Source organism: Patagioenas fasciata, chromosome 3 (genome assembly GCF_037038585.1).
Source record: "Patagioenas fasciata isolate bPatFas1 chromosome 3, bPatFas1.hap1, whole genome shotgun sequence".
Classification (NCBI taxonomy): domain Eukaryota; kingdom Metazoa; phylum Chordata; class Aves; order Columbiformes; family Columbidae; genus Patagioenas; species Patagioenas fasciata.
In genome coordinates this window covers 423405-445012 of record NC_092522.1, presented here as the reverse complement: position 1 = coordinate 445012, position 21608 = coordinate 423405, and the positions used below count along the sequence as shown (strand labels likewise).

At 50.7% G+C, this 21608-nt stretch overlaps 1 protein-coding gene across 8 annotated transcripts in view; it reads right to left on the bottom strand.

Moving 5' to 3' along the window:
- Window positions 1–21608, bottom strand: part of CFAP61 (cilia and flagella associated protein 61) — a 96377-nt gene that overhangs the window by 38971 nt on the left and 35798 nt on the right. For all 8 annotated transcript variants that reach the window (XM_071805574.1, XM_071805573.1, XM_071805575.1 and 5 more), the window contains exons 17-18: window positions 14473–14600; window positions 1973–2071 (exon numbers count right to left, since the gene is read on the bottom strand). In XM_071805574.1, the coding sequence (XP_071661675.1) occupies window positions 1973–2071; window positions 14473–14600 (227 nt within the window). The remainder of the gene's footprint in view (window positions 1–1972; window positions 2072–14472; window positions 14601–21608) is intronic.

Sequence of the window (21608 nt, the reverse complement as noted above, 5' to 3'; positions counted from 1 at the left end):
AAAAGGAAAAGATCGCAGTTTTACTCTTGGCAACCCTTTCCAACCAAACCTTTCCAAAAATGCAAGAATGAAAGATTCTGAAGACATGCTAATCTGACCCTCTACCCCCTGACTTTCAGAAGGCTCCGAGATGCAGCTGAACTCCCCCACAAGATGAGCTGAATGCCAACAGGAGTAAAGGGGAATGGTCACATAGGCCATCCAAAAGAAAACAAAGCAGGTAAATGAGAGAAAGAGAGAGACACCAACAGTGCAGGTGTGAAAACCATCAGACCGCACTGATCTGTAACCGAACAACAATTTATTCTTAACGGAAGTGGGGAAACAACAGTTCCAGGTAACAAACAACAAGAAGGTTTGTCTGGTTTAAGAAGCAGAACCTTGTTCCATAGGGGAGTTATGGCTCCCAGGCCTGGGTGATGAAAAACATTCCCCTTCCTTACACAGGCCTAAATGTGACGTGATCCAACGGGGGGACTCAGCTCACACCTGAGCGCTTGCTGCCACAGCACCACGGCAGTGACCGCGGCACCACGGCAGTGACCGCGGCACCACGGCAGTGACCGCGGCACCACGGCAGTGACCGCGGCCACTCAGCACCCACCGCTGTTACTTTGGCATTAGTACCAGAATACAGGTTCTAAACCGGAGCCGATCGCTACACGTTAACTGTTGTCACCGAGCGCCCCAGATTGTCACGCAGGACACCACGGGAACAGAGAGCTGCTCGCGTGACCTGGAGGATGGCAGGACTGAAGGACCAGGCTCTCCGGGGCGCTCTGCGTCCTCTGTGCTCACCAGTACCAGAGGCAAATAAATAAGGGAAGAAAAACACTAACAGCTCTAAACTGTAACCATGCAGAAATCTATAAATAACATGGACATCAAGGATGGATGAGAGTTTCAAAAGCACCTTTCTAATTGAGGTGCACAGCTCCCGGGAGGCTGGCACTCCAGACTCACAGGGATGCTTTCAGAAATCATACCCTGCAGAGTTCAATTTTCACTCCTAATCTGCTTTGGCCTTCAACAGCTGATTCCGGAGGCAGCTCTGCACTGCCGCTTTCCCCGAGGAAGGATGCTTGGTTATTGCAACTCCTTCTTACAGTGTACTTAGGAAAACGAGCACATGCATTTATGTGAGCATAGAAACCCCTCATTTGCCAGATTTGTACTTAAACACACCCCTTTCTACAATAAAAAGATTAATTCAGGTAACTACTTATAAAAAAATCCGTGACAGGGCAAAAATCCAACTGAGATAAAGTCGTTCTAAGCAGGTTCACATCACACCATTTCCATGTCTTCGCGGAGGTTTCGTTTCAAGGTTCAGACACTGTTTGCCACGTGAAGCGCTGGCCCTTCAGTGCACTGCTGCGGGCTGACAGAGGATTTGGGGGAAAAACGTGCGGGTTTCAGAGGGTCACATGCCACTTCTAAATAAATGATACTAAGTCCATTCCCCAGCTATTCAATAGCTGACTGATTTAACTCGGTGCTTCTCTGCATCCAGAACAACCACGTTCCTGTCTACAGTGAGAATTCTTAGCCACTATTCCAAAAATAAAAATATAAACCCATCAATACCGCCAATGCTAATTCTTATATCTCCTTTTGTTCAGCATTTTTTGGAATGAAACTCATGGAAAATAAAAACTAAATAGTAGTTTTAAAGCAAGCATACATCTTTTCTCATTTGTCTTTAACCTGGAGATCTAAGCAGTCCAAAATGTCTTGGAAAACAGAGGCCAGTGCCCTGGATTGCTGTCCTGCCGCTACTGCTTTTGCAATACTGCCCGAGTAAAAGACTCGACTCATTTCACAGGTGAGTGCACGTTATATAGACAGATTGGATCACATTGAGGTGATTTGTCTACATACCTATCTAAAATTTAGAACAAGCTCACAAAGAATTACAAACCGTTATGTTTTCCTTTGAAGCTATAGAAGTGTTTAGATATAAAAATCAAACCTGTTAATTAAAAATCTTCGATGTTTGGAGCCCAGCAGGTCTTTTCCTGGAAGGCCATGAGTTGAGATCAAGGTCAGATTGTTGAACTTCAGATGGGGACTGTGGAAAGAAAGACAAAAGGCCGCAGTTCAGCCACCGTGAGCTGGGTGAGCCATCTCAACACACGGCTGCACCACGCGCAGAGCGCACGGCAGAGCTCCCAGCCCATCCCTGCACCACGCGCAGAGCCCACGGCAGAGCTCCCAGTCCATCCCTGCACCACGCGCAGAGCCCACGGCAGAGCTCCCAGTCCATCCCTGCACCACACGCAGAGCGCACGGCAGAGCTCCCAGTCCATCCCTGCACCACACGCAGAGCCCACGGCAGAGCTCCCAGTCCATCCCTGCACCACGCGCAGAGCCCACGGCAGAGCTCCCAGTCCATCCCTGCACCACGCGCAGAGCGCACGGCAGAGCTCCCAGCCCATCCCTGCACCACACGCAGAGCCCACGGCAGAGCTCCCAGTCCATCCCTGCACCACGCGCAGAGCGCACGGCAGAGCTCCCAGCCCATCCCTGCACCACGCGCAGAGCGCACGGCAGAGCTCCCAGCCCATCCCTGCACCACACGCAGAGCCCACGGCAGAGCTCCCAGTCCATCCCTGCACCACGCGCAGAGCCCACGGCAGAGCTCCCAGTCCACCCCTGCACCACGCGCAGAGCGCACGGCAGAGCTCCCAGTCCATCCCTGCACCACGCGCAGAGCGCACGGCAGAGCTCCCAGCCCATCCCTGCACCACGCGCAGAGCGCACGGCAGAGCTCCCAGCCCATCCCTGCACCACGCGCAGAGCCCACGGCAGAGCTCCCAGCCCATCCCTGCACCACGCGCAGAGCCCACGGCAGAGCTCCCAGTCCATCCCTGCACCACGCGCAGAGCCCACGGCAGAGCTCCCAGCCCATCCCTGCACCACACGCAGAGCCCACGGCAGAGCTCCCAGCCCATCCCTGCACCACGCGCAGAGCGCACGGCAGAGCTCCCAGCCCATCCCTGCACCACGCGCAGAGCCCACGGCAGAGCTCCCAGCCCATCCCTGCACCACACGCAGAGCCCGCGGCAGAGCTCCCAGTCCATCCCTGCACCACGCGCAGAGCGCACGGCAGAGCTCCCAGCCCATCCCTGCACCACGCGCAGAGCCCACGGCAGAGCTCCCAGCCCATCCCAGCGCACGGCAGAGCTCCCAGTCCTTCTGCGCCTGTCGACCTGTGCACACTGCAGCGCAGGACCCCACTCTGCTCACTGTCTCTGCTGTCAGAGCTCTGCTGTGCACACTGGAGCACAGGACCTGGCTCTGCTGTCAGAGCTCCGCTGTGCGCACTGCAGCACAGGACCCGGGTCTCTGCTGTCAGAGCTCCCCTCTGTGCACTGCAGCACAGGACCCAGGTCTCTGCTGTCAGAGCTCCGCTGTGCGCACTGCAGCACAGGACCCAGGTCTCTGCTGTCAGAGCTCCGCTGTGCGCACTGCAGCACAGGACCCGGGTCTCTGCTGTCAGAGCTCCCTGTGCGCACTGCAGCACAGGACCCAGGTCTCTGCTGTCAGAGCTCACCTGTGCACACTGCAGCACAGGACCCGGGTCTGCTGTCAGAGCCCACCTGTGCACACTGCAGCACAGGACCCGGGTCTCTGCTGTCAGAGCTCACCTGTGCGCACTGCAGCACAGGACCCGGGTCTGCTGTCAGAGCTCCCTGTGCACACTGCAGCACAGGACCCAGGTCTCTGCTGTCAGAGCTCCCCTGTGCGCACTGCAGCACAGGACCCAGGTCTCTGCTGTCAGAGCTCCCTGTGCGCACTGCAGCACAGGATCCAGGTCTCTGCTGTCAGAGCTCACCTGTGCACACTGCAGCACAGGACCCGGGTCTGCTGTCAGAGCTCACCTGTGCGCACTGCAGCACAGGACCCGGGTCTCTGCTGTCAGAGCTCCCTGTGCACACTGCAGCACAGGACCCGGGTCTCTGCTGTCAGAGCTCCCTGTGCACACTGCAGCACAGGACCCGGGTCTCTGCTGTCAGAGCTCCGCTGTGCGCACTGCAGCACAGGACCCGGGTCTCTGCTGTCAGAGCTCCCTGTGCGTACTGCAGTACAGGACAAGCGAGTCCTGACCGCTGGAACCTGCCCGGCACCTGCAACAGCGCTGCTGGAACTAGCAGGGCATAGCCAAGGAACAGCAGAGGCTTTACCTCTGTATTCGGGAGGATACAGACACCAATTCCTTTACACGGGCCAGGCACCAAGTGCCCTGGCGTTCTCCTAACATGCATGTGTCTTTGCACACAAAAAGAGGGATATTTTCCACTGTATTTTGTTAACCCCAGAGTGGGGGTGGAGGTGAGCAAGACTGACAGTATCTTGAACTAAATGTGATCTGACATTTAAAAACAAATAAATATTATGAGTGATTAAGCCTTCTAATCTTCAAGGCTTTCTGTAAGTTAAGTATGGATTGATGCAAATGGTACAAAGGAATCAGAATGTTTTTTATCGACCAATGTTAATTTGTTATTCATACGTTTAAAAAATATATTCAAACAAAGTTAAAGGTCATACTTAAACCAAGGAATTTCAAGGTTATGGCTGCCTCTCTCAAAATGCATATTAATAGTTTAATTCTGGATTATGGATTATCTACAGTAAATCTCCATGCATACTCGACTGAGTGCAATGTAATAAATAACCTTAATGTAACAGAGCGCATATATTTATACAGATTATGGGCCTGATTCTCATTTAAATTAAGGTCACTCTGCAGAGGTGGGTGTAAATAGAATTTGCTCCTCATTTACAGCCACATGAGGCTGGTGGAGGGATACAAAGCGGTCTTCACGCCCAAGACACAAGCTGAATTTCAAGCGCCCAGAACGCAGCTGCGCGCAGTGTGGGCGCACAGCGAGCAGCGACAGTAACGTCGCACACCTAAGCGGCACGGCACGGCTCCTTGGCATCTGTCTGCACGGAGCTGCGAGGAAAACACTGCAACAGCACACAGACATCCCCGCTGCTCCGCCGCCCCGCCTGCCCTCCTGGCAGCGACGTTTCTGTTCAGGCTGGAGCTGAACTCCTCTGTCCTGCGTGGCCTCTAGCCAGGTCTCCAAACACAGGTGCTCCAGTAACACTAAATTACATTAACAATATTTTGGATTAAAGCATCGCAAGCAGCATCAGCAAAACGGCAGGATGAAGGCTGTCGGTAACACTAACGTGGCTCTGTTGCACGATCACATTATGACACCCTTTACTCATCTGCTCACACTTTTCTTCCGCAGATGCTCTACCCTGTTTAGTCCATAGGCAGTCATCCAGTATTTCCAGTCATATGGAATTTGTTCAGTTCTTCCCCATTGAGCGTGAGGCTCCAATTCAGACCTTTCACGCAGTAGGATTTACTAACTAACGATTTACTTCTAGCTCAGCGCTCCCGTGGCATTCCCATACGCCCCAAACATCAATTCATGTTTCCCATTCATTCATCTCGCTGGCATCAAAACGTTGTTCAGCATCTCCTTGGAACGCTGTGAGGAATCGGGTCGTACCTCTGATCCCGCTCTGCGCCGAGAGCGCTCAGGGCCACAGGGAGCGGGGTGGATGGTCGGGCAGGCGCTGCCCGGCCCCGCTCCACGGGATCGCGGGCTCGGCTTCACACAGACACGTGAGACTCTTCTTTGGCCAAGAATCAACGTTTGTTCTACATGTAAGTACAGGCTGGCACTCGTGAAAATCACCAGAATCTTTAAATAGAATAAAAAGCCTGTATTTGTGTATTACAAACCCTCGATCTCAGAAGTGTGCCTGGTACACCTGAGTGCGGGATGTCAAACCAAGCAGAGGCACTCGGATCCAGGGCACAAAGCTGCAAGCCGTGCTGGAGCAGAACCACGGCCACACGTCTCTGCCTCGACTCCTCACTGCTGCCTAAGAGCTCTTCATAACCGAAAAACAACAGCGGCTCTGGGAAACAGCAGCGTACGCCAGACAGAGAATGTCTTGTGTGCTCCTGATACACGCCACAGTCCCTGCCATGAGGCAGGCGACGGCACAGGCTCAGGTCAAGAGCCCGAACCAACGCAACGTTAAACAAGTGCACCTGCACCTCAGAAACAAATAACTCCAGCAGGGATTCCTGTTGCTGTGGATACAAAGGGAAGAGCCGCTCAAAGACGCTGGTGAGCAGGGAGGGATTAGGGTATCTAGGGAAATAAGTAAAAGGTGCCGGGTTTCAGCGCAGTTCCGGAGGACGGCTGCAACACAACGTCCGAACGCCCGTCCTCAAAACACAACACGGCTGCCCTTCACTGCGAGCATCATCAAACAACTTTGAGTACACGACTTATATACATCCTGGATTCTGTGAATCTGTTAGCACATTCCTTACATGATTTATATACATCCTGGATTCTGTGAATCTGCTAGCACATCCCTCGCTAACTCTACTTGATTTTTGCCTGATGTCTTGCTACTTCATGTTTCCTCATGTGCATGATGTAACGATGGAGGCTTAGATGGCAACAACCACCTGGACAAATGATTTCATTAATTGCTTTCATTAAACCTCTCATTATCACAAATAATAAGTTAAATCACTTCTGCTACAAAAAATAAAGTGCAGCGAAGTAGCCTATGTGAACCTAAGCATTTTATTTTATTTGAAATCAAGCACCTTGCTGTTTTGGTTTTTCCAGTCATTTATAGAAATTTATAGAAACATTTATATAGAAATTTATAGAAACATTTATAGAAATTTATAGAAACTAAAATAAACCAGACTGCCTTATCTGCCTGCTGAAATTGCTGTGTGTATGCAATGCATAATCTTTGAATAATAACTCTAATATTGGAAATCTTAACCTATCCCAAAATAAAGTCCTAATTAGATCCTTAGAGCACTTGTAATAATGGCAGCTCAGGATTGTTCTACAAATCCTAACGAATAGTCTGTGTTCAGCACTGGATACTGAAAAACTAGTTGTGAGAAATCATTGCACTGATGAAACTCTGAAATCAGAGAAATCTGCTGTGCAACAGCAGCAGCGAAGGAGCCTGAGCAGAAGGAGCCCGGAACAGGCAGTGATGACAAGAGCCCAGCAAACAACCTGGTGCTCAGGGCGCCCATCTAGGTCCCTCCGTAAAGCACGGACAGACAGCCGTCCTTGTCTTCCCAAGTACTGGAACAATTCACCCAAAGCAGGGCTTTTGTTTAAGGAAAGATCAGCACCCTGAACATTTCAAGAACAAACTAACTGGGACACGACTCGGAGAAGAGACTTTTCCAAAAGGAGAAGCTCTTCTTACAAACTCTCCAGCTCTACACAAAACCACAACTGGAGTGGTCAGCTTACAGGCTGCTGACGTTAATAACACCACTTTTTCACCGAAAGATCGACGTGTTACTGAGCACCACAGACTGTGAGCAGCCTGCAGGAGCGAGGGGCATCCCCGCCGCCGCGTGTGCTCGCTCGGCCCGCGGCTCCCGTCCCCTCGGCAGCGGGACCGCGCAGCCCCGGCTGAGCGACGCGGGCACGGGCAGAGCCGCGTCCCACGGACACCGCACGGTGCCGTTCTGGTCCCAGCCCACCCGGTCAGGAAGCACTTAGGAAGAGTCGGTAACAGGAGCAGCAGGACGGGCCATTGTTTCTATCGGCCATCACCAGAACCTTGTGTAGGGGGCTCAGTGACCGCCCCCGGAGCTGCAGCTTTGCTGCTGACCAGTGCACCTCCAGCTCAAAGTCATCCCGCTTTAGTTACGAGTAAACAAAGACAAGCCAGTTCGCCAACGGGTCCACCTTGGGAAAAAGCGATAAGATTGCGAATGAATTTGCTCAGTGAAAGAGAATAACAACAAAGCCTTTACTGGGACAATTCTCAATGCGTTCGCTCTATAAACTGCAGCCAAGGTGCCTCTTCCTCCCGAAACCAGCGAGAGACGCACCAAGAACACCACGGACTGAAACAGAAGGTGCCGGGAGCTCACTCAATGCCACCAGCGGACCGCTACGTCATTGCTCACTTCAGTGCGACAATTCACGTCGTCTTCTTCGCAGAACACAACTATTTCCACTCCAAAATAGTCCACAACATTGGCAAAATTTATCACCTACTTTAATTTCACAAAACATTCTTCTAAATTGCTCAGAACAGACATTAAAAAGAAAACGTTTGGTTTTGATCTGGATTAAAAAAAAAAAATCAAGATGCAATTTCTTTAAAAATAGAAGAGCCACTTCTTTCTAATGACACCGCCAGGAAAGTTTGCCATGTCGCAGTGACACGGGACTTGGAGGCACCTCCTTGCTGCTGCAGCACAGTGACCCTGTCACCAGACCAAAACCAAGCAGCCACAAACCCCCCATAAGCTTCCCAAGCCCCGTTTTGAAGATCTAGATTCCTTTCCACCTTGTAATTTGAGTGCTTGTCTCTTTTGTCCAGGATCCAGCTTATTAAAATCAGTGTGGCAAAGTCCTGCTGGTGTCAACTGTTACAGGACAGGAACACCTAAAGGGCTCTTGGCCCGTCCAAATCTGAACAGACACATCCACGTACTGATCCACAGCTACCAAGTGAACAAAACTGGCGCTGCCACCCCAAACGGGAGTTGGCTTTGAACTTGACCAAATCACAGGACCATCCAACCACTGCTTTATTGAGGGCATTTCCGCACTAAAATGTCAATTTCCATTCCATAAATGTTTCAGCATTTCATCCTGTTCGAAGTATAAAACAGAGCAATTATTTTTCTAGACAGAAAATGAGGGGTATCTGCTGATGGCCTTGGTACTTACAGTCTCTAAACCTCATCGCCTGGCGGACTCAGTGCCACGGTGCAGAGACATCACCACCACTTTCCACAGCAAAGATACCTCACTGGGCAGTAAAACTGGAGTGGGGTTGAAATTTTGCTGTGAACATTTCAGTGAGTAACACAGTGCAAACTCCAGATTGTTAATAGGACATTTTTTAACATTACTGCCAAACACCCACGTTAAAACTAAGGGGTTTTTTAACGGCTGTCTACTTAACCAGACCCAAATTTTCCATATTATTGCAGAGCGGATGAGTATTTTGACTGTGATGTCGCTTGGTGCAGATTTGGCATGCTGCCTTCACGGAGATGGAAACGCAGGCACCCTAGAACAGCCAGGGTGCCAGGAGACTTCCCTCGAATTGGAAGGGGCTGAGATCTGCACCAGCACATCCGTCGCAGCTTACGGGCAAGGACCACGCGCTCTCCGGGCAGGAGGATCCCGCCGGAGGCCGACGTTGCGAGGCACGGCAGCCACGTCCTCCCGGCAGAGCGGGCGCTGCGGGAAACGGCACCCGACGGACGGGCCACAGCTCCCACAGCGCAGGGCGGCGCGGGGGCACCAGGAGCCGCGGCGCTGCAGCCCCGTGGAGCTCCACCTAACCTACCGGCCCCCGTCGGAAACGTGGGGAACCACAGAGCACTGCACGCAGTGAGGATCCACCGTCTCATTGCTTATCTCACGCACTCCCAGCTCTCATTTCAGTGTAAGCTGTATTCGAGCTCATCTCCTCCCTGGGATCTGGAGGGTAATCACAGCAATCCAGAAAAGGAACCTTAACATTTCAGCTCACCAAGCATCTAGAAAAAATAGGCAAGTACCTTCAAATAGTGATCTTCATTTGTCACAGCCCTCGCTCTGCACGTCAGAGTACGTATGAACAAGAATCCACGCTCATCAGAGGGCAGGATCACAACCAGCCCCACTAGCAGTCTGAACAGGCTCCTGTGCTCCAAAACCAGCCATGGGCACTTGAGAGCCTGCTCCGAAGAGCTCGGTAGCTACCTCTGCAACAGCTCCGGGGACAAACGTCAAAGAAAGAACAATGCATAGGAACAGAGGAGAACGTACATCTCTCCACCGCTTCAGCAGAACCAGCATTTGCACTTGCAACACTTCTTTCCTGGCCTGGCACCGCGTTGATCAGAGCGCGCAGCCACTGGGGCCGTCACGGCCCCGAGCTCTGCTCGTGTCACCCTGCTCACCGGGACCGGAGTGACAAACACAGCATCGTTCTGCACAGAGCTTCAAACTGGCCTTTTATGAGAAAACTACCATTTCCCAGATCAGTTTTAATATGCAACAAGAAGTTATGAGTCTGTGGGACATGGACCCACCGACACTGAACACAGGGGCGACTGCACCACTGCTCTGGATCTGCCCTGGTATGAGAAAAAGGCAGTCAAAAGGAAGCACATGTATATCAATTCATGTGGCAAAGATAGATAGTATGGAACAATGAAGATCACTAAACCATTCATTACATGTTAGCTCTGTGATCAGCAAGTATGCACTAACTATTTAATTAGTCAACTAATTAGTGACAGGCAACATGGAAGGCTTCAGATGTTCTCAGACAAATGCAAAGATAAAAAGCCTAATTAAACAGCAAGCATTACGCTAAGTATTGCCAACCAGGACAGATGTGCAGGATATTGTCTAATCCTGCACTGCCAGATAACGGCAGTCGGAGCTGCTCCATCACAAACCGCGTTTGCAAACCCCTGCGTTCCCAGCTCCTCCCAGGTGCCTCAAAGGGCAACGCCGTCCTGCAGACAACAACTCACACTTACTGCACTAGAGGCTACCTTAGAAGTTCAGGGCTTTGACAAAAAATACACTTTAATCCACTTGCTTTTAAAATGCAATAATTATTTCAGTGCACCCAAATGGAAATAAATCTATTTCACAACATTTTAATGCAAAATACTGTCATCTTAGCCACCATTCACTCTCTGCTATTTTGCATAGCACATGATGGATATTTCCAGCGTCCTCAGAGAATAAGTCATTGTTTACACCAGAGGTTGGATTAAGTAGGTTTTCCAAATCATGGAATAGAAGGGGTTTCCCTATAATCAGAAGACAATAACACTTTCCACAGCTATATGCAAAGAGGTGGGTACAAAGCTAACGGGTTCACTCCACGGAACCGATGACAAGACGGTGCTGTGAGCGAGATCCCCGCGCTCCCGCGGCCAAGGAGCGTTCCTGCGACGGCCAAAGAAAACACCAAGCAAAACACCCTCTGCCCTCCTGCTAAACCACTACTTAGCAGTGAAGTTACTTTCAAAGCATCTCAGTATTTGGGGATATGAAGAGACTAAAATGCTGGGCTGCAGCTTACATTTAGGGGAATGCTGGCTTAACTGAGGACTGTGCAGCTCAGCACCCCCAGCCCCAGCCGTTCACTTGCTGCTATTCCTCCTGCGGAACCGCACCTCCAGTAACCGGTGTCTGCACAGCTCTGAACTGAACCCGTTACTCCTTCTCTTATATTCGGGGTACTGATTTTCTGTATTCACGAAAACAGATCTTACACTTGCAAATCATTTTCAGATGCAAATTTAATACTTGCAAGCTGGATATTTAAAGTTGGTTATCGTTTATAAATTTAGTATATGCATACTTGGTCTCAGTGGTGATAAAGTCTTGAAAACTTCCTTTAGCCTTAAATCAGAGTCCTTTTTAGGGGCTTCACTCACGTCATCTGTCAATGCCAGTGGCTCATGGTACTGCCAGTGCAAGTGGGGGGCATCGACGTATTTATTGGAATGTGTGACAAAAGCTTTTTTGTACTCTTTTTTCCCCCCAAAGACCAAGTCACTCAAGGGAAACTAAAAATAAATAGAACTGGTATTGCAGCTTAACCTCCGCCTGGAGTTTCTTTGCCTGCTCCAGCCAGCGCCGCCAGGGCTGTCCCCAGGGCCCAGCGAAGGGGCGCAGCAGCCAGGGACACCGACAGGGACAGGGTTTGTTCAGTTGCTGCTTCTCCTTCAGGAGCGCACATCGCCCAGTCTACGCTGCTTTAACAAGACGTCTGATGCTGCTACCATGTATATAAGCCTGGTCTTAGTGCTAGGGAGTGATCTAAGTCCTGGCTTTGTGCAAGGGGAAGCAGGTAACTGCACTGCCTGGGAGGAGCCTCGTGCAGGGGCTGTGGGAATCAGGATTCCTTCCCTGCTCACCATGCTCCTGCGGGAAGTTAATCGCTGCAGCAGTTTCCGATGCCCAGCTCGCTGCAGCTCCGCAGGGCGGCACCGCGGGCTCCAGAGCCACTGTCCCTCCTGTCCCCGCTGTCCCTCCTGTCCCCGCTGCCTGCGGTGAGAGGGTCCCGCCAGCACCGCAGCCCCCAGCGATCCACCAGCTCCTGAATAAAACACTCATGGGCATCCTAAACACAAGTAGCTCTACAGCTGAAAACACGTCTGCATGTGATTACACTCCAAGAAGAAATATCAGCAGGAGATAATTATTCAAACGGTGAAACACGAATAATGAGCTCACCTCCATTGACCCAGCGTCAGACTAAGCACAACGGGTGCAGCTCTCCGGGGCTCAGAGCACCCCCAGCAGCAGGAAGATGCTTCCCTGCGGGCAGGTCATTGCACATCCTCACACGCAGCATTTCTGTGCTACCCTTTGACGTGATGGGCACCACTGTGGGTGCAGCAGCGCTCTGAGCTCTGCCTGCAGCAGCGGTTTGTGACCAGGGCTCACGGGTTGGCTCGGTGCAGCCCAGCGATGGCTGTGACCAGGGCTCACGGGCTGGTTCGGTGCAGCCCAGCGATGGCTGTGACCAGGGCTCACGGGTTGGCTCGGTGCAGCCCAGCGATGGCTGTGACCAGGGCTCACGGGCTGGCTCGGTGCAGCCCAGCGATGGCTGTGACCAGGGCTCACGGGCTGGCTCGGTGCAGCCCAGCAATGGCTGTGACCAGGGCTCACGGGTTGGCTCGGTGCAGCCCAGCGATGGCTGTGACCAGGGCTCACGGGCTGGCTCGGTGCAGCCCAGCGATGGCTGTGACCAGGGCTCACGGGCTGGCTCGGTGCAGCCCAGCGATGGCTGTGACCAGGGCTCACGGGCTGGCTCGGTGCAGCCCAGCGATGGCTGTGACCAGGGCTCACGGGCTGGCTCGGTGCAGCCCAGCGATGGCTGTGACCAGGGCTCACGGGCTGGCTCGGTGCAGCCCAGCGATGGCTGTGACCAGGGCTCACGGGGCTGGCTCGGTGCAGCCCAGCGATGGCTGTGACCAGGGCTCACGGGGCTGGCTCGGTGCAGCCCAGCGATGGCTGTGACCAGGGCTCACGGGGCTGGCTCGGTGCAGCCCAGCGATGGCTGTGACCAGGGCTCACGGGCTGGCTCGGTGCAGCCCAGCGATGGCTGTGACCAGGGCTCACGGGCTGGCCCGGCGCCGCAGCTCACCGTGAGGAGGCCATTCCTCTGCCCAGGGGAAAACGTACCTCTGCAGTCTCAAACGAGTCGAAAACACTTGTAAAATCTAGTTCTACAATCATCATGGAGGTAAGTGAATTACATTCGTGTGTTTCCATGGTGACTGATAATGTAAAACAATTAAGTATGAAGAATAATGAGGAGAAAACTACTTCCTCGTTTTAAGGATTAGGGGCTTACAAATTGATTCAATCTAGCTATTTTTAGTGCACGTAACCTTTGCAAAGAATGTTAGAAAATTATGAGTAAAGCAAGCTAAATTGTATGGAAAGGCCTTCACATGATCAGGAGACTTTATCTGCCGCTACTGCAAAAATTAAAACCATAATCTTTCTAAAATGTATACACACATTAATATAAATTCCGTGCCATTCTGCGCTAAGCGTGGACTGCTCGCGTTTCGCGTTCTCAGAGCGCTACTCAACGCCTCGGAAGCGGAGCGCTCACCTCGGCAGCGCCCAGAGCAGCGCCTCCCCACGCACCAGGACGTGTTCCGCCGGACGCTGCCGGAACCGGCTCAGACACAGCACCGGAGCAGGACGCCCCCCGCACCGCCCTCCCGCTCGCTGGGCTGCTGCTGCCTGCCCTGGAGCCTACGCGTGCTTTGTCTTGCCCTCACAGGACTCCACTCGGAACGCACACTAACAAACAGCACAGGATGAATGACAGGAAAGTGGCTGATAGCTCTAAGGTACATTTTTAAATGAATTTTGAGTGAAACTCAAAGTCTAAAAGGTGCTGAGAACAGGAGGATGAGAGGAAAACTATGTTATGCCAAGAGGAGATGCTCTACAGGGAGTCAGGAGCTAAGGAAAAAGAGCAGGAAGCAGGTGGGTGTTCCTCACTGCTCCAGCAATACAACAACACCCATCAAGTGCTCCAGCTTCCCTTGCTGTATTGATATTTTAATTTGTGGTGTTATTAATGGTTGTTGTAGAAATACAAACTCCTGGCTTAACTGAAAAACCAGGAAAACGTTCAATTCTCTGCCAACGCTCAAAAAGCCAGCCTCTCTTAGCTTTGGCAACAAACATGGTGCTGTAACTGTCGCTTTCAGAATTTTAATTTTATATTAACTTCCGCAAGTCTTCCAGCTGCTCCAAGCTTTGACATCCCATACTTGGACACAGACTGACGCACACCTCCAAACGGAGGAGACAAACACTTCAAACAGCAGGCAACACGTCCTCAGGAAGAGAAATCAACTACCAAACTTACCAAAACACAAGTGTTTCCAGAAACGAGATTCCAACGTCGGACGCACCAACCACCACAATTCTAGTGTTGACAGCAGCTCTGGGTTCCAGGAGCAGCTTTCGATTTATGTGGTTCAGCGAATAACTCAACTGTAAAAAATACATAAAATTACATAGAAATGCATTAAAAAACCAGCAAAAGTCTGCTAAGAATCATTAAACCACCAGCAATGCATCACCTTGCATTCGTACAAAACTTACTGTGGCTCCCTGCCATGACTAACACCACGATTATTCTGTGCACAGCACCAGGTAGCGCAGGAGGTAAGTGGTACGAAAATGCTGAAGTACGTGCGTGTTTAACAGGTCACAGAAGATCAGCAGAGCCGAGCGGCGTGGCTGCTGCGGGGTCCCGCGGGAGCGGGAACGCGTGGCCCCCTCGAAGGGGCTGCGCCCCGGCCAGCACCGCGCCGCACGCTCACACAAACCCAGGCCACCTCTAGACCTTCTAGAGCCGCTTTTACTCTTGCTGCTCTATTGATGGAAATGGTTTTACTTGTCAATTCATCAGGAACTTGTAACTTGGAGCGTTTTTGTGCGTTTGTCTGAAAAATCTCTTCCAAAATGCTGGAATTAACCTTTTTCCTTGAACAGAGAGCAGCTCCACGGAAAGCCAGGCTGGCCAAGCAGGGAACCAGTATCTCAGCGCTACTCATATCAATACTCTGGCCAAAAACCTTCCTCTAAAGTTTTTAATTACTAGCTTCTCAGTTTCTATTCTTCATTCATACACTGGTGAAGACAATAAGCTCCATGGTTGGCGTTTGTTGCTGTTTTGTGTCTCCAGGCCTCGCTAGCTCACAGATTCTCCAAATAAATATGCAGGAAAGGGTCAAGAGATAGTATTGCATTTGACAATTTATTTTTTCCTGCCCCGGGCTATATTTAGTTTCCGAGCTCCTGGCGAAAGGGAAATACTCTCCATGGCGCAGTGCACACTTCACACTGCTCCTGTTGCTCTGGGCTGTGTGCGCTCAGGTTTCGCAGAACACAGTCACAGACGCACACGGGCACTGAAGAGCCAAGCCCAGCACGGAGCTGCTCTCACCGCCTGTCACACACTTGTATGCATCTCTGCTGGAAGCCATCTAAGACTTCCAACGGGTTTTCCTGTTACGAACAGGAGACAGAGGGTTAATAAAATCAAGTGCCCTAAATTCCTCCTATGAAATTATGGTAGAAATATAAATTCTATATATCATTTGACAGAGTAACTCAATATACGAAGAGTAAGTACTTCTTTTAAGCTATGGTAACGACATTAGCCTTCTCAAGGAGGACCTGGCACGTCCAGATCCCCAAGAGATCTCTCACCCTGCCCGTGCGCTGGTGGAGACCCCAGCGGGGATGCAGCATCGCGGCGCTAGGGGAGGACAGCTGTCTGTCCCGCACCTTAACCAAGGACTACGGACCCGCTACCTGCAAACCGCCACAGCTGTACAGCAAGTAACCTAAAGCGCGGCAGAATTAAACATCTTTGCTGGTCAGGCAACACCATTTTTTGCGGTCAGATAACCTTCTTGCGAATGCAGCCCATCACAGCGCACGGGTGACATCCGGTGGTGAGCCAGGCTCAGCTCAGGGACACAACCTCCCTGAGAACGTTCCAGAAGCCGCGCTGAGCGCAGAGCGGCCGCGGTGGGAGACGTGTGAAGCCCCCATGCATCAGCAGCCCCGTACAGCATCTGCACGTCCCTACCAGCGCTTTTAACGTGGTTAAACACCTCCTGCGGCAGGATTTGCCAGTAAAGAGGGGTTTGATCATGATAATGTATCTATAATATCTCCACATTTCAGAAACTGAAAAAAACTTGTCCATTCCATTGAAAACGTCCATCAGTGGAAGAGATTTTAAGAAACTAAAAGAACCAATGACACTTCTTAAAGACAAATAAAGCTGGGAGGATGATGTTTACAATCTACCAAACGGGTACACCCGACCACAACATCTGCCGTTGTTCTGCCAGTGCTGACACCTGGAGATCCACAAACAGGCGCTGGGGACACCGTGCCGGAACCTGACGTCCATGCTCCTCGGGCTCGCGAGCTCTGCAGACAACAACTCCAACAACCTTTCTGCAGCTGTCTAGAAATGCAAAACCTTCGTGCAGACTCTCAGTGATGTTTTTGCTGAAATGTGGTTTTTAACAAAATTAATGGAATGGTAAAAAGAACATGAAGAGAACCTACTTGCAATATATCTAATAAACCAAAATAACTACACAGGAATGCCAGCAGCTAACAGAATAAACCCAGCAGACCTTAACAGCAATGCCAAGTTCAAACATCTCCTTCTACTGCAGTGCTGCACTTCTGTTTTGCTTTTCAAAGATCCTCCAAGAATGAAATACAAAGCAGTAACACAATTTCCCAGGGAAGAGTTGTATCTAATTTATGAAACGGCCTCTGCATCAATGATACAAAGGCAGCAGAGGAGTAGAATAGAACCGTTTTTGTTCAGCACACAATGGCCCCAACACCAACAGCTGTCATACTTCAGAAATCACCTTTCTAACGCTAAGCACACCAAACAGCCCCAGGGAGCGAGGAATTAGGTGGATTGGTCCCATAATGCCACCTTATTCTAACAAAATGTCAGGACAAACGACTACATATGCTCCCCAGAGGAGTCATCAGACATCATAATTGATGGGTCGATAGCAAACTCTAACTTGTTTATTTTGTATCTGATTTATTAAACGAAACAGCAGTGGTTAACCAAAAAAAGCAGTCGTAGGCACTGTTAGGAAAGGCGGATATAGCTCGGAATGAAAGGCGCTTTCTTTGCTGATCAGAAGCCTGTTCCCCCCTGCCCCCAGCGGCACGCCTGCCGCGCACAGCACCCCGCACGCGCCCCGACACCGAACCTCGCGCGCCGCTCGGGATCCTCCACCGGAACCACAGACCCCGCACGTAAACCACCTCGCCCCACGACCTCGCACCGCAACGTGTGCCGGAGCAGGACCAGCTCATAGCATTAACAACTCACACGTCCTTCTACCCCAAGTGAGCAACGGAAAAAGATACATGAAATAGTTATTTGGTTTGTATGCGTGTTTGCGTTTGCGTTTCCGAGCACGCAGAGCAGCGCGCGCTGCCTGGGGCGCGCTCAGCAACACACGTGGGCTGTGCTCTGTACCTGCTTCCAGTTCTGGTCTCAAACTCTGCACCCTGGGCTAGTTGTAGGATTTCTAAAAATAGCTATTGTAATTGTTTTACAATAGGTCTGGTTTTATAGCACACGTTGTCTTCATTGAAGCAGAAAACACGGAAACCAAACACCCAGAAATGAAAAATCACGTTGGAGCGAGGACTTGGACTTTGACAGAAAAGGAGCAGCGCTGTGCTCTGAACTGGCGAACAGGGTCCAGTAAAACACCAGCAGCGCGTCAAACAGCTCTGCACACATCGCTGCAACTCTTCACGCGAGGACTCCGTAACGCAGCTGAAGTGGGACTTGATCTCCTTACACACCGAGGACTTGGGCCTTATCTGGCTAAACACACTTAATTCTTTGCTAAATTGTAAGCATGTTAAAGTGCCCCTGCATCCCAAAGCACTGCTCAGGGTGCTGCAAGATAAACACGGACCAGCTCACTGGTTACGTACTCAGCACCTTCACCGGCCCGTCCTGACCACAGCACGTGCCGGGGACCCCGGGAGGGACCCCCCGTCTGTCTGCAGCGCCTGGCTCCTCATTCAGCACTTGTCAATGGGACCTGAGCGATCGTCACTGCTGCGCAGGATCTGCAGGACTGCACCTGGCACTGCAAGAACCATCGGGAGCAGTAAAAGAGATTAACAGGCCCGCTCCTAGATTAGCGCTGAGGTCAGCGATCGGGGTGGGCAAACAAGGGGGTGAACAAACAGCCATTTTAATTTCAAGCTCCATTAGAATTATAAGGAAAAAAAGAAAAATCAGTGTATAGCAAGGACGTATGTACAGACATTATTGGAAAACACATGCTTTTCCAGCCTGCAGTATATTTTTTCTAAATACTAACTACATTCCAAACAGGTTTCATTAGGAACGGCTGCAAACATGTTTTCAAAAGCTGTTCCCAAGCGTTTGTGGATTTACAAAACAGCAGAAACAGAAAGAAAAGTAAAAAGAACTACAACTGTTACAAAGACTGCATCCTTAACCATTCTGTCCTCTTCGTCGCAGCATCCTTTAGTAACGGAGGCGATGCGAAACCAGTTTGCACAGATAACACCTAGCTTTTATCTAAGATTTTTCATCCGTAAACCTCAAAGGTTTTTATGAATAAAGTCAGTATTACTAAACCCGACCTCATATGGGTAAATGCTGATCTTCAGCTTCTGGAAGAACAGGCTATATATTTGTGACCACTCCTATGCCGATCCCTCTGAAATCAGAGATTTCCCGTGAAAAGCAGCGAAGGACAGCAGGGCACGGACACAAACCTTTCCCTTCCTTGCCGAACCACTGTTACCATGGTAAGAAACTGCTTTTTCCTTTCGCCATTGCCATTTGGATTCCCAGCCCAACCCAGACCTGCAGAGGGTCTGAACTTGGCTCCTGCTCGGGCTGAGAGCACAAACAGCTCAACAATGAACGAGGCCGTTCCCCAGGGGTTTGGTTCCCCCTCTCGCGGGGCAGGACGCGCCGCCCAGGAGGGCGCAGGAGGGCGCAGGACACGCCGCCCAGGAGAGCGCAGGAGGGCGCAGGACGCGCCGCCCAGGAGGGCGCAGGAGGCAATCTAAGCCGCTCGGTTGGCATGGGGTAAAGCACAAGGCCGGCTCTGGGGGTCAGCCTCCCTGGATTTTAACTCAAAGAAATCTGCTTGATGGACACCAATCCTCATGTTAAGGAAGTCACTGATCCTCTGACAGCTGTCACTGCTTCCCAGTTCATCTTTGGCTGCTATTTATTGCTGTCCCACAAGGTATTCTCAGAAGGCGGAAAGCATGTAGTAAACAGATTTGTTTTCTCAAGACTAAAAGTAGCAACATCTAGGAACTTCAGCCTAAAGTTCCTTCTAGACGTTAGCTAGCTGGACTCCCACCACAAACGTGGAAAGAGACACAGGAGAGGTTGTGCCGGATGGCTTTCAGTTCCACGTGCCAAACTGCTGTGTCCGTGACCCATCGCGGGTCTGCCACACACCTCGGAGATTGGCTGGCCGGGCACAACGGCCCAGCGGGAGTTGCCGGCTCCGGCATCGCTCTGCGCCCTGCGCGGAGAGCGCTGGAGCCGGGAGACGCTCCCCTGGCATTGGGGGCAACTGAACCCTCTAAATCTTGCCTGGGGAGCATAATTATTAACACACTAGCCAGGCATTCCAACCAGGTAACTAAGTAGACTCCAAATGACACTATTTTAAATCAAAGCTCGTTCTTTACTGACACACTACGCAAGAGAAGTTGGGATCTAACTGCCTGAACCACGGCCATTAAAAAGTAATGGGCAAACACTCATTTATTCTAATTGGCTGTGAAGGTAAATGGATATGGAAAATACTTTCCTGCGCTAGGGCCAGATTCTGAGCAGCCAAAGACCATGGTTACCTTAAACAATGTCTCCTCAACTTGACGTGTTATCTTATAGAGCTCTTGTGCAGAGTAGGCGCTGATTATACCGCCTTCACGTAGAATAAGCAAAATAGAATAAAACTAGGAATCACCTATGAACAGGAAAACCATAGGTAACCAAAAGTATCGCTAGCATTTCCAGACGTTACGTTGTTTCCTTCCACAATGACCGAAGGGCCCTCCTTAGGCTCTGATTTTAAGCCAGTCCTGCCTCACGTCTCCGGTCCAGCCCAAGAGGCGCTGTGGAATGACCTGGACGTGCATGAGGAGCCTCGGCCGGAGGATGTCCCAGTGCCGCGGCGCAGAGGGCGTCCCCGCGAGGGCCCCTCTGCAGAGAGCGCGTCACCCCGCGCCCAGCAGCCCAGCGCCGTCGCGAGCAGGATGCGGGAGCCCTGCGCGGGGAGAGCTCCGCAGCAGCTCTGGCCCCCGTGCCTGTCTGCGCTCAGACCCAGGGCAGCGGGCAGCATTTCCTACCGGGACCGAAGGGCTGCATTGAAAAATGCAAGGGATGTATAACGGTCAAAGCTTTAAAAAAGTAATGAACACCACCACATTCGTATGGAGAATAATGAACACGAGATAACTAAACAACAGTCCGAGGGTAGAAGAGGAGACTGATGTGCCGCTGACTAGAGCCACGTTTAATGACAGCAGCTGAGGGTCACCATTTGCTAAGAGTGAACATTACCCTTCTGTGGAAAACACATCTATAACCTCCTTACAAGCTGGAATTACGTTGCTCGCAATTCAATCTACAAAATGCTTTGAAAAAGCTTTAAAACAAGTCTGAGCTGTTTTTAAGCAGAAATGCCTATTTTAGTTCGCAGCAAATGTCATTAACACCTGTACAGTACTGACACCATGCTTTCAAAACAAAGATAGGTCATCTTACTTTTAATTTCACACATGCACATAAGTGGTAAACATTCAGAGCATTCCTGTTAATGATGCCATCTGGTGCCTCCTATAATTGTGCAATATTCAGCCTTCCAAACAAGATGTAATGGCAGCAACACAGAAAACCCACTGACATTTACAGTAAGGAAATTTATTGCCAGCCATCGGTTCCGAATGACTGTGTTTGCATGACTAGTGCCGCTATAAAATCATCACCTTTACCAAACAAGTGGAGGTACAACAAATAATGGATTTTAATCCATGTCCACGCTATAAAAGCATTAAAAATTCATTACTCAAGCACAATAGCATCTCAAACAACAGTTACTTCTTTAAAAATTCATACTACTTTTCTGGTTAAGCGAAAACTACAGACACCAACCCTTTGTTTGTAATACCAACGTGTTCACATACGAATTGTAGGAATGCTTCTCTTTTAGCTTTGATAAATGAACCTTGGTATTTAAACAGTGCGGAATTCTCTTGAGCACCCTATCTACCCATCCTACCTAGGCTCTCTCTGCTGTATTTATTCTCCATTATCTTAGTAAAGGCTTAATGACTTTAAAAAAATCCACCAAAACCCTTCAGCATTTTAGCCACTTTCAGTTCATTCCAGTGCCTCACCTGAGCTCACACAGAACC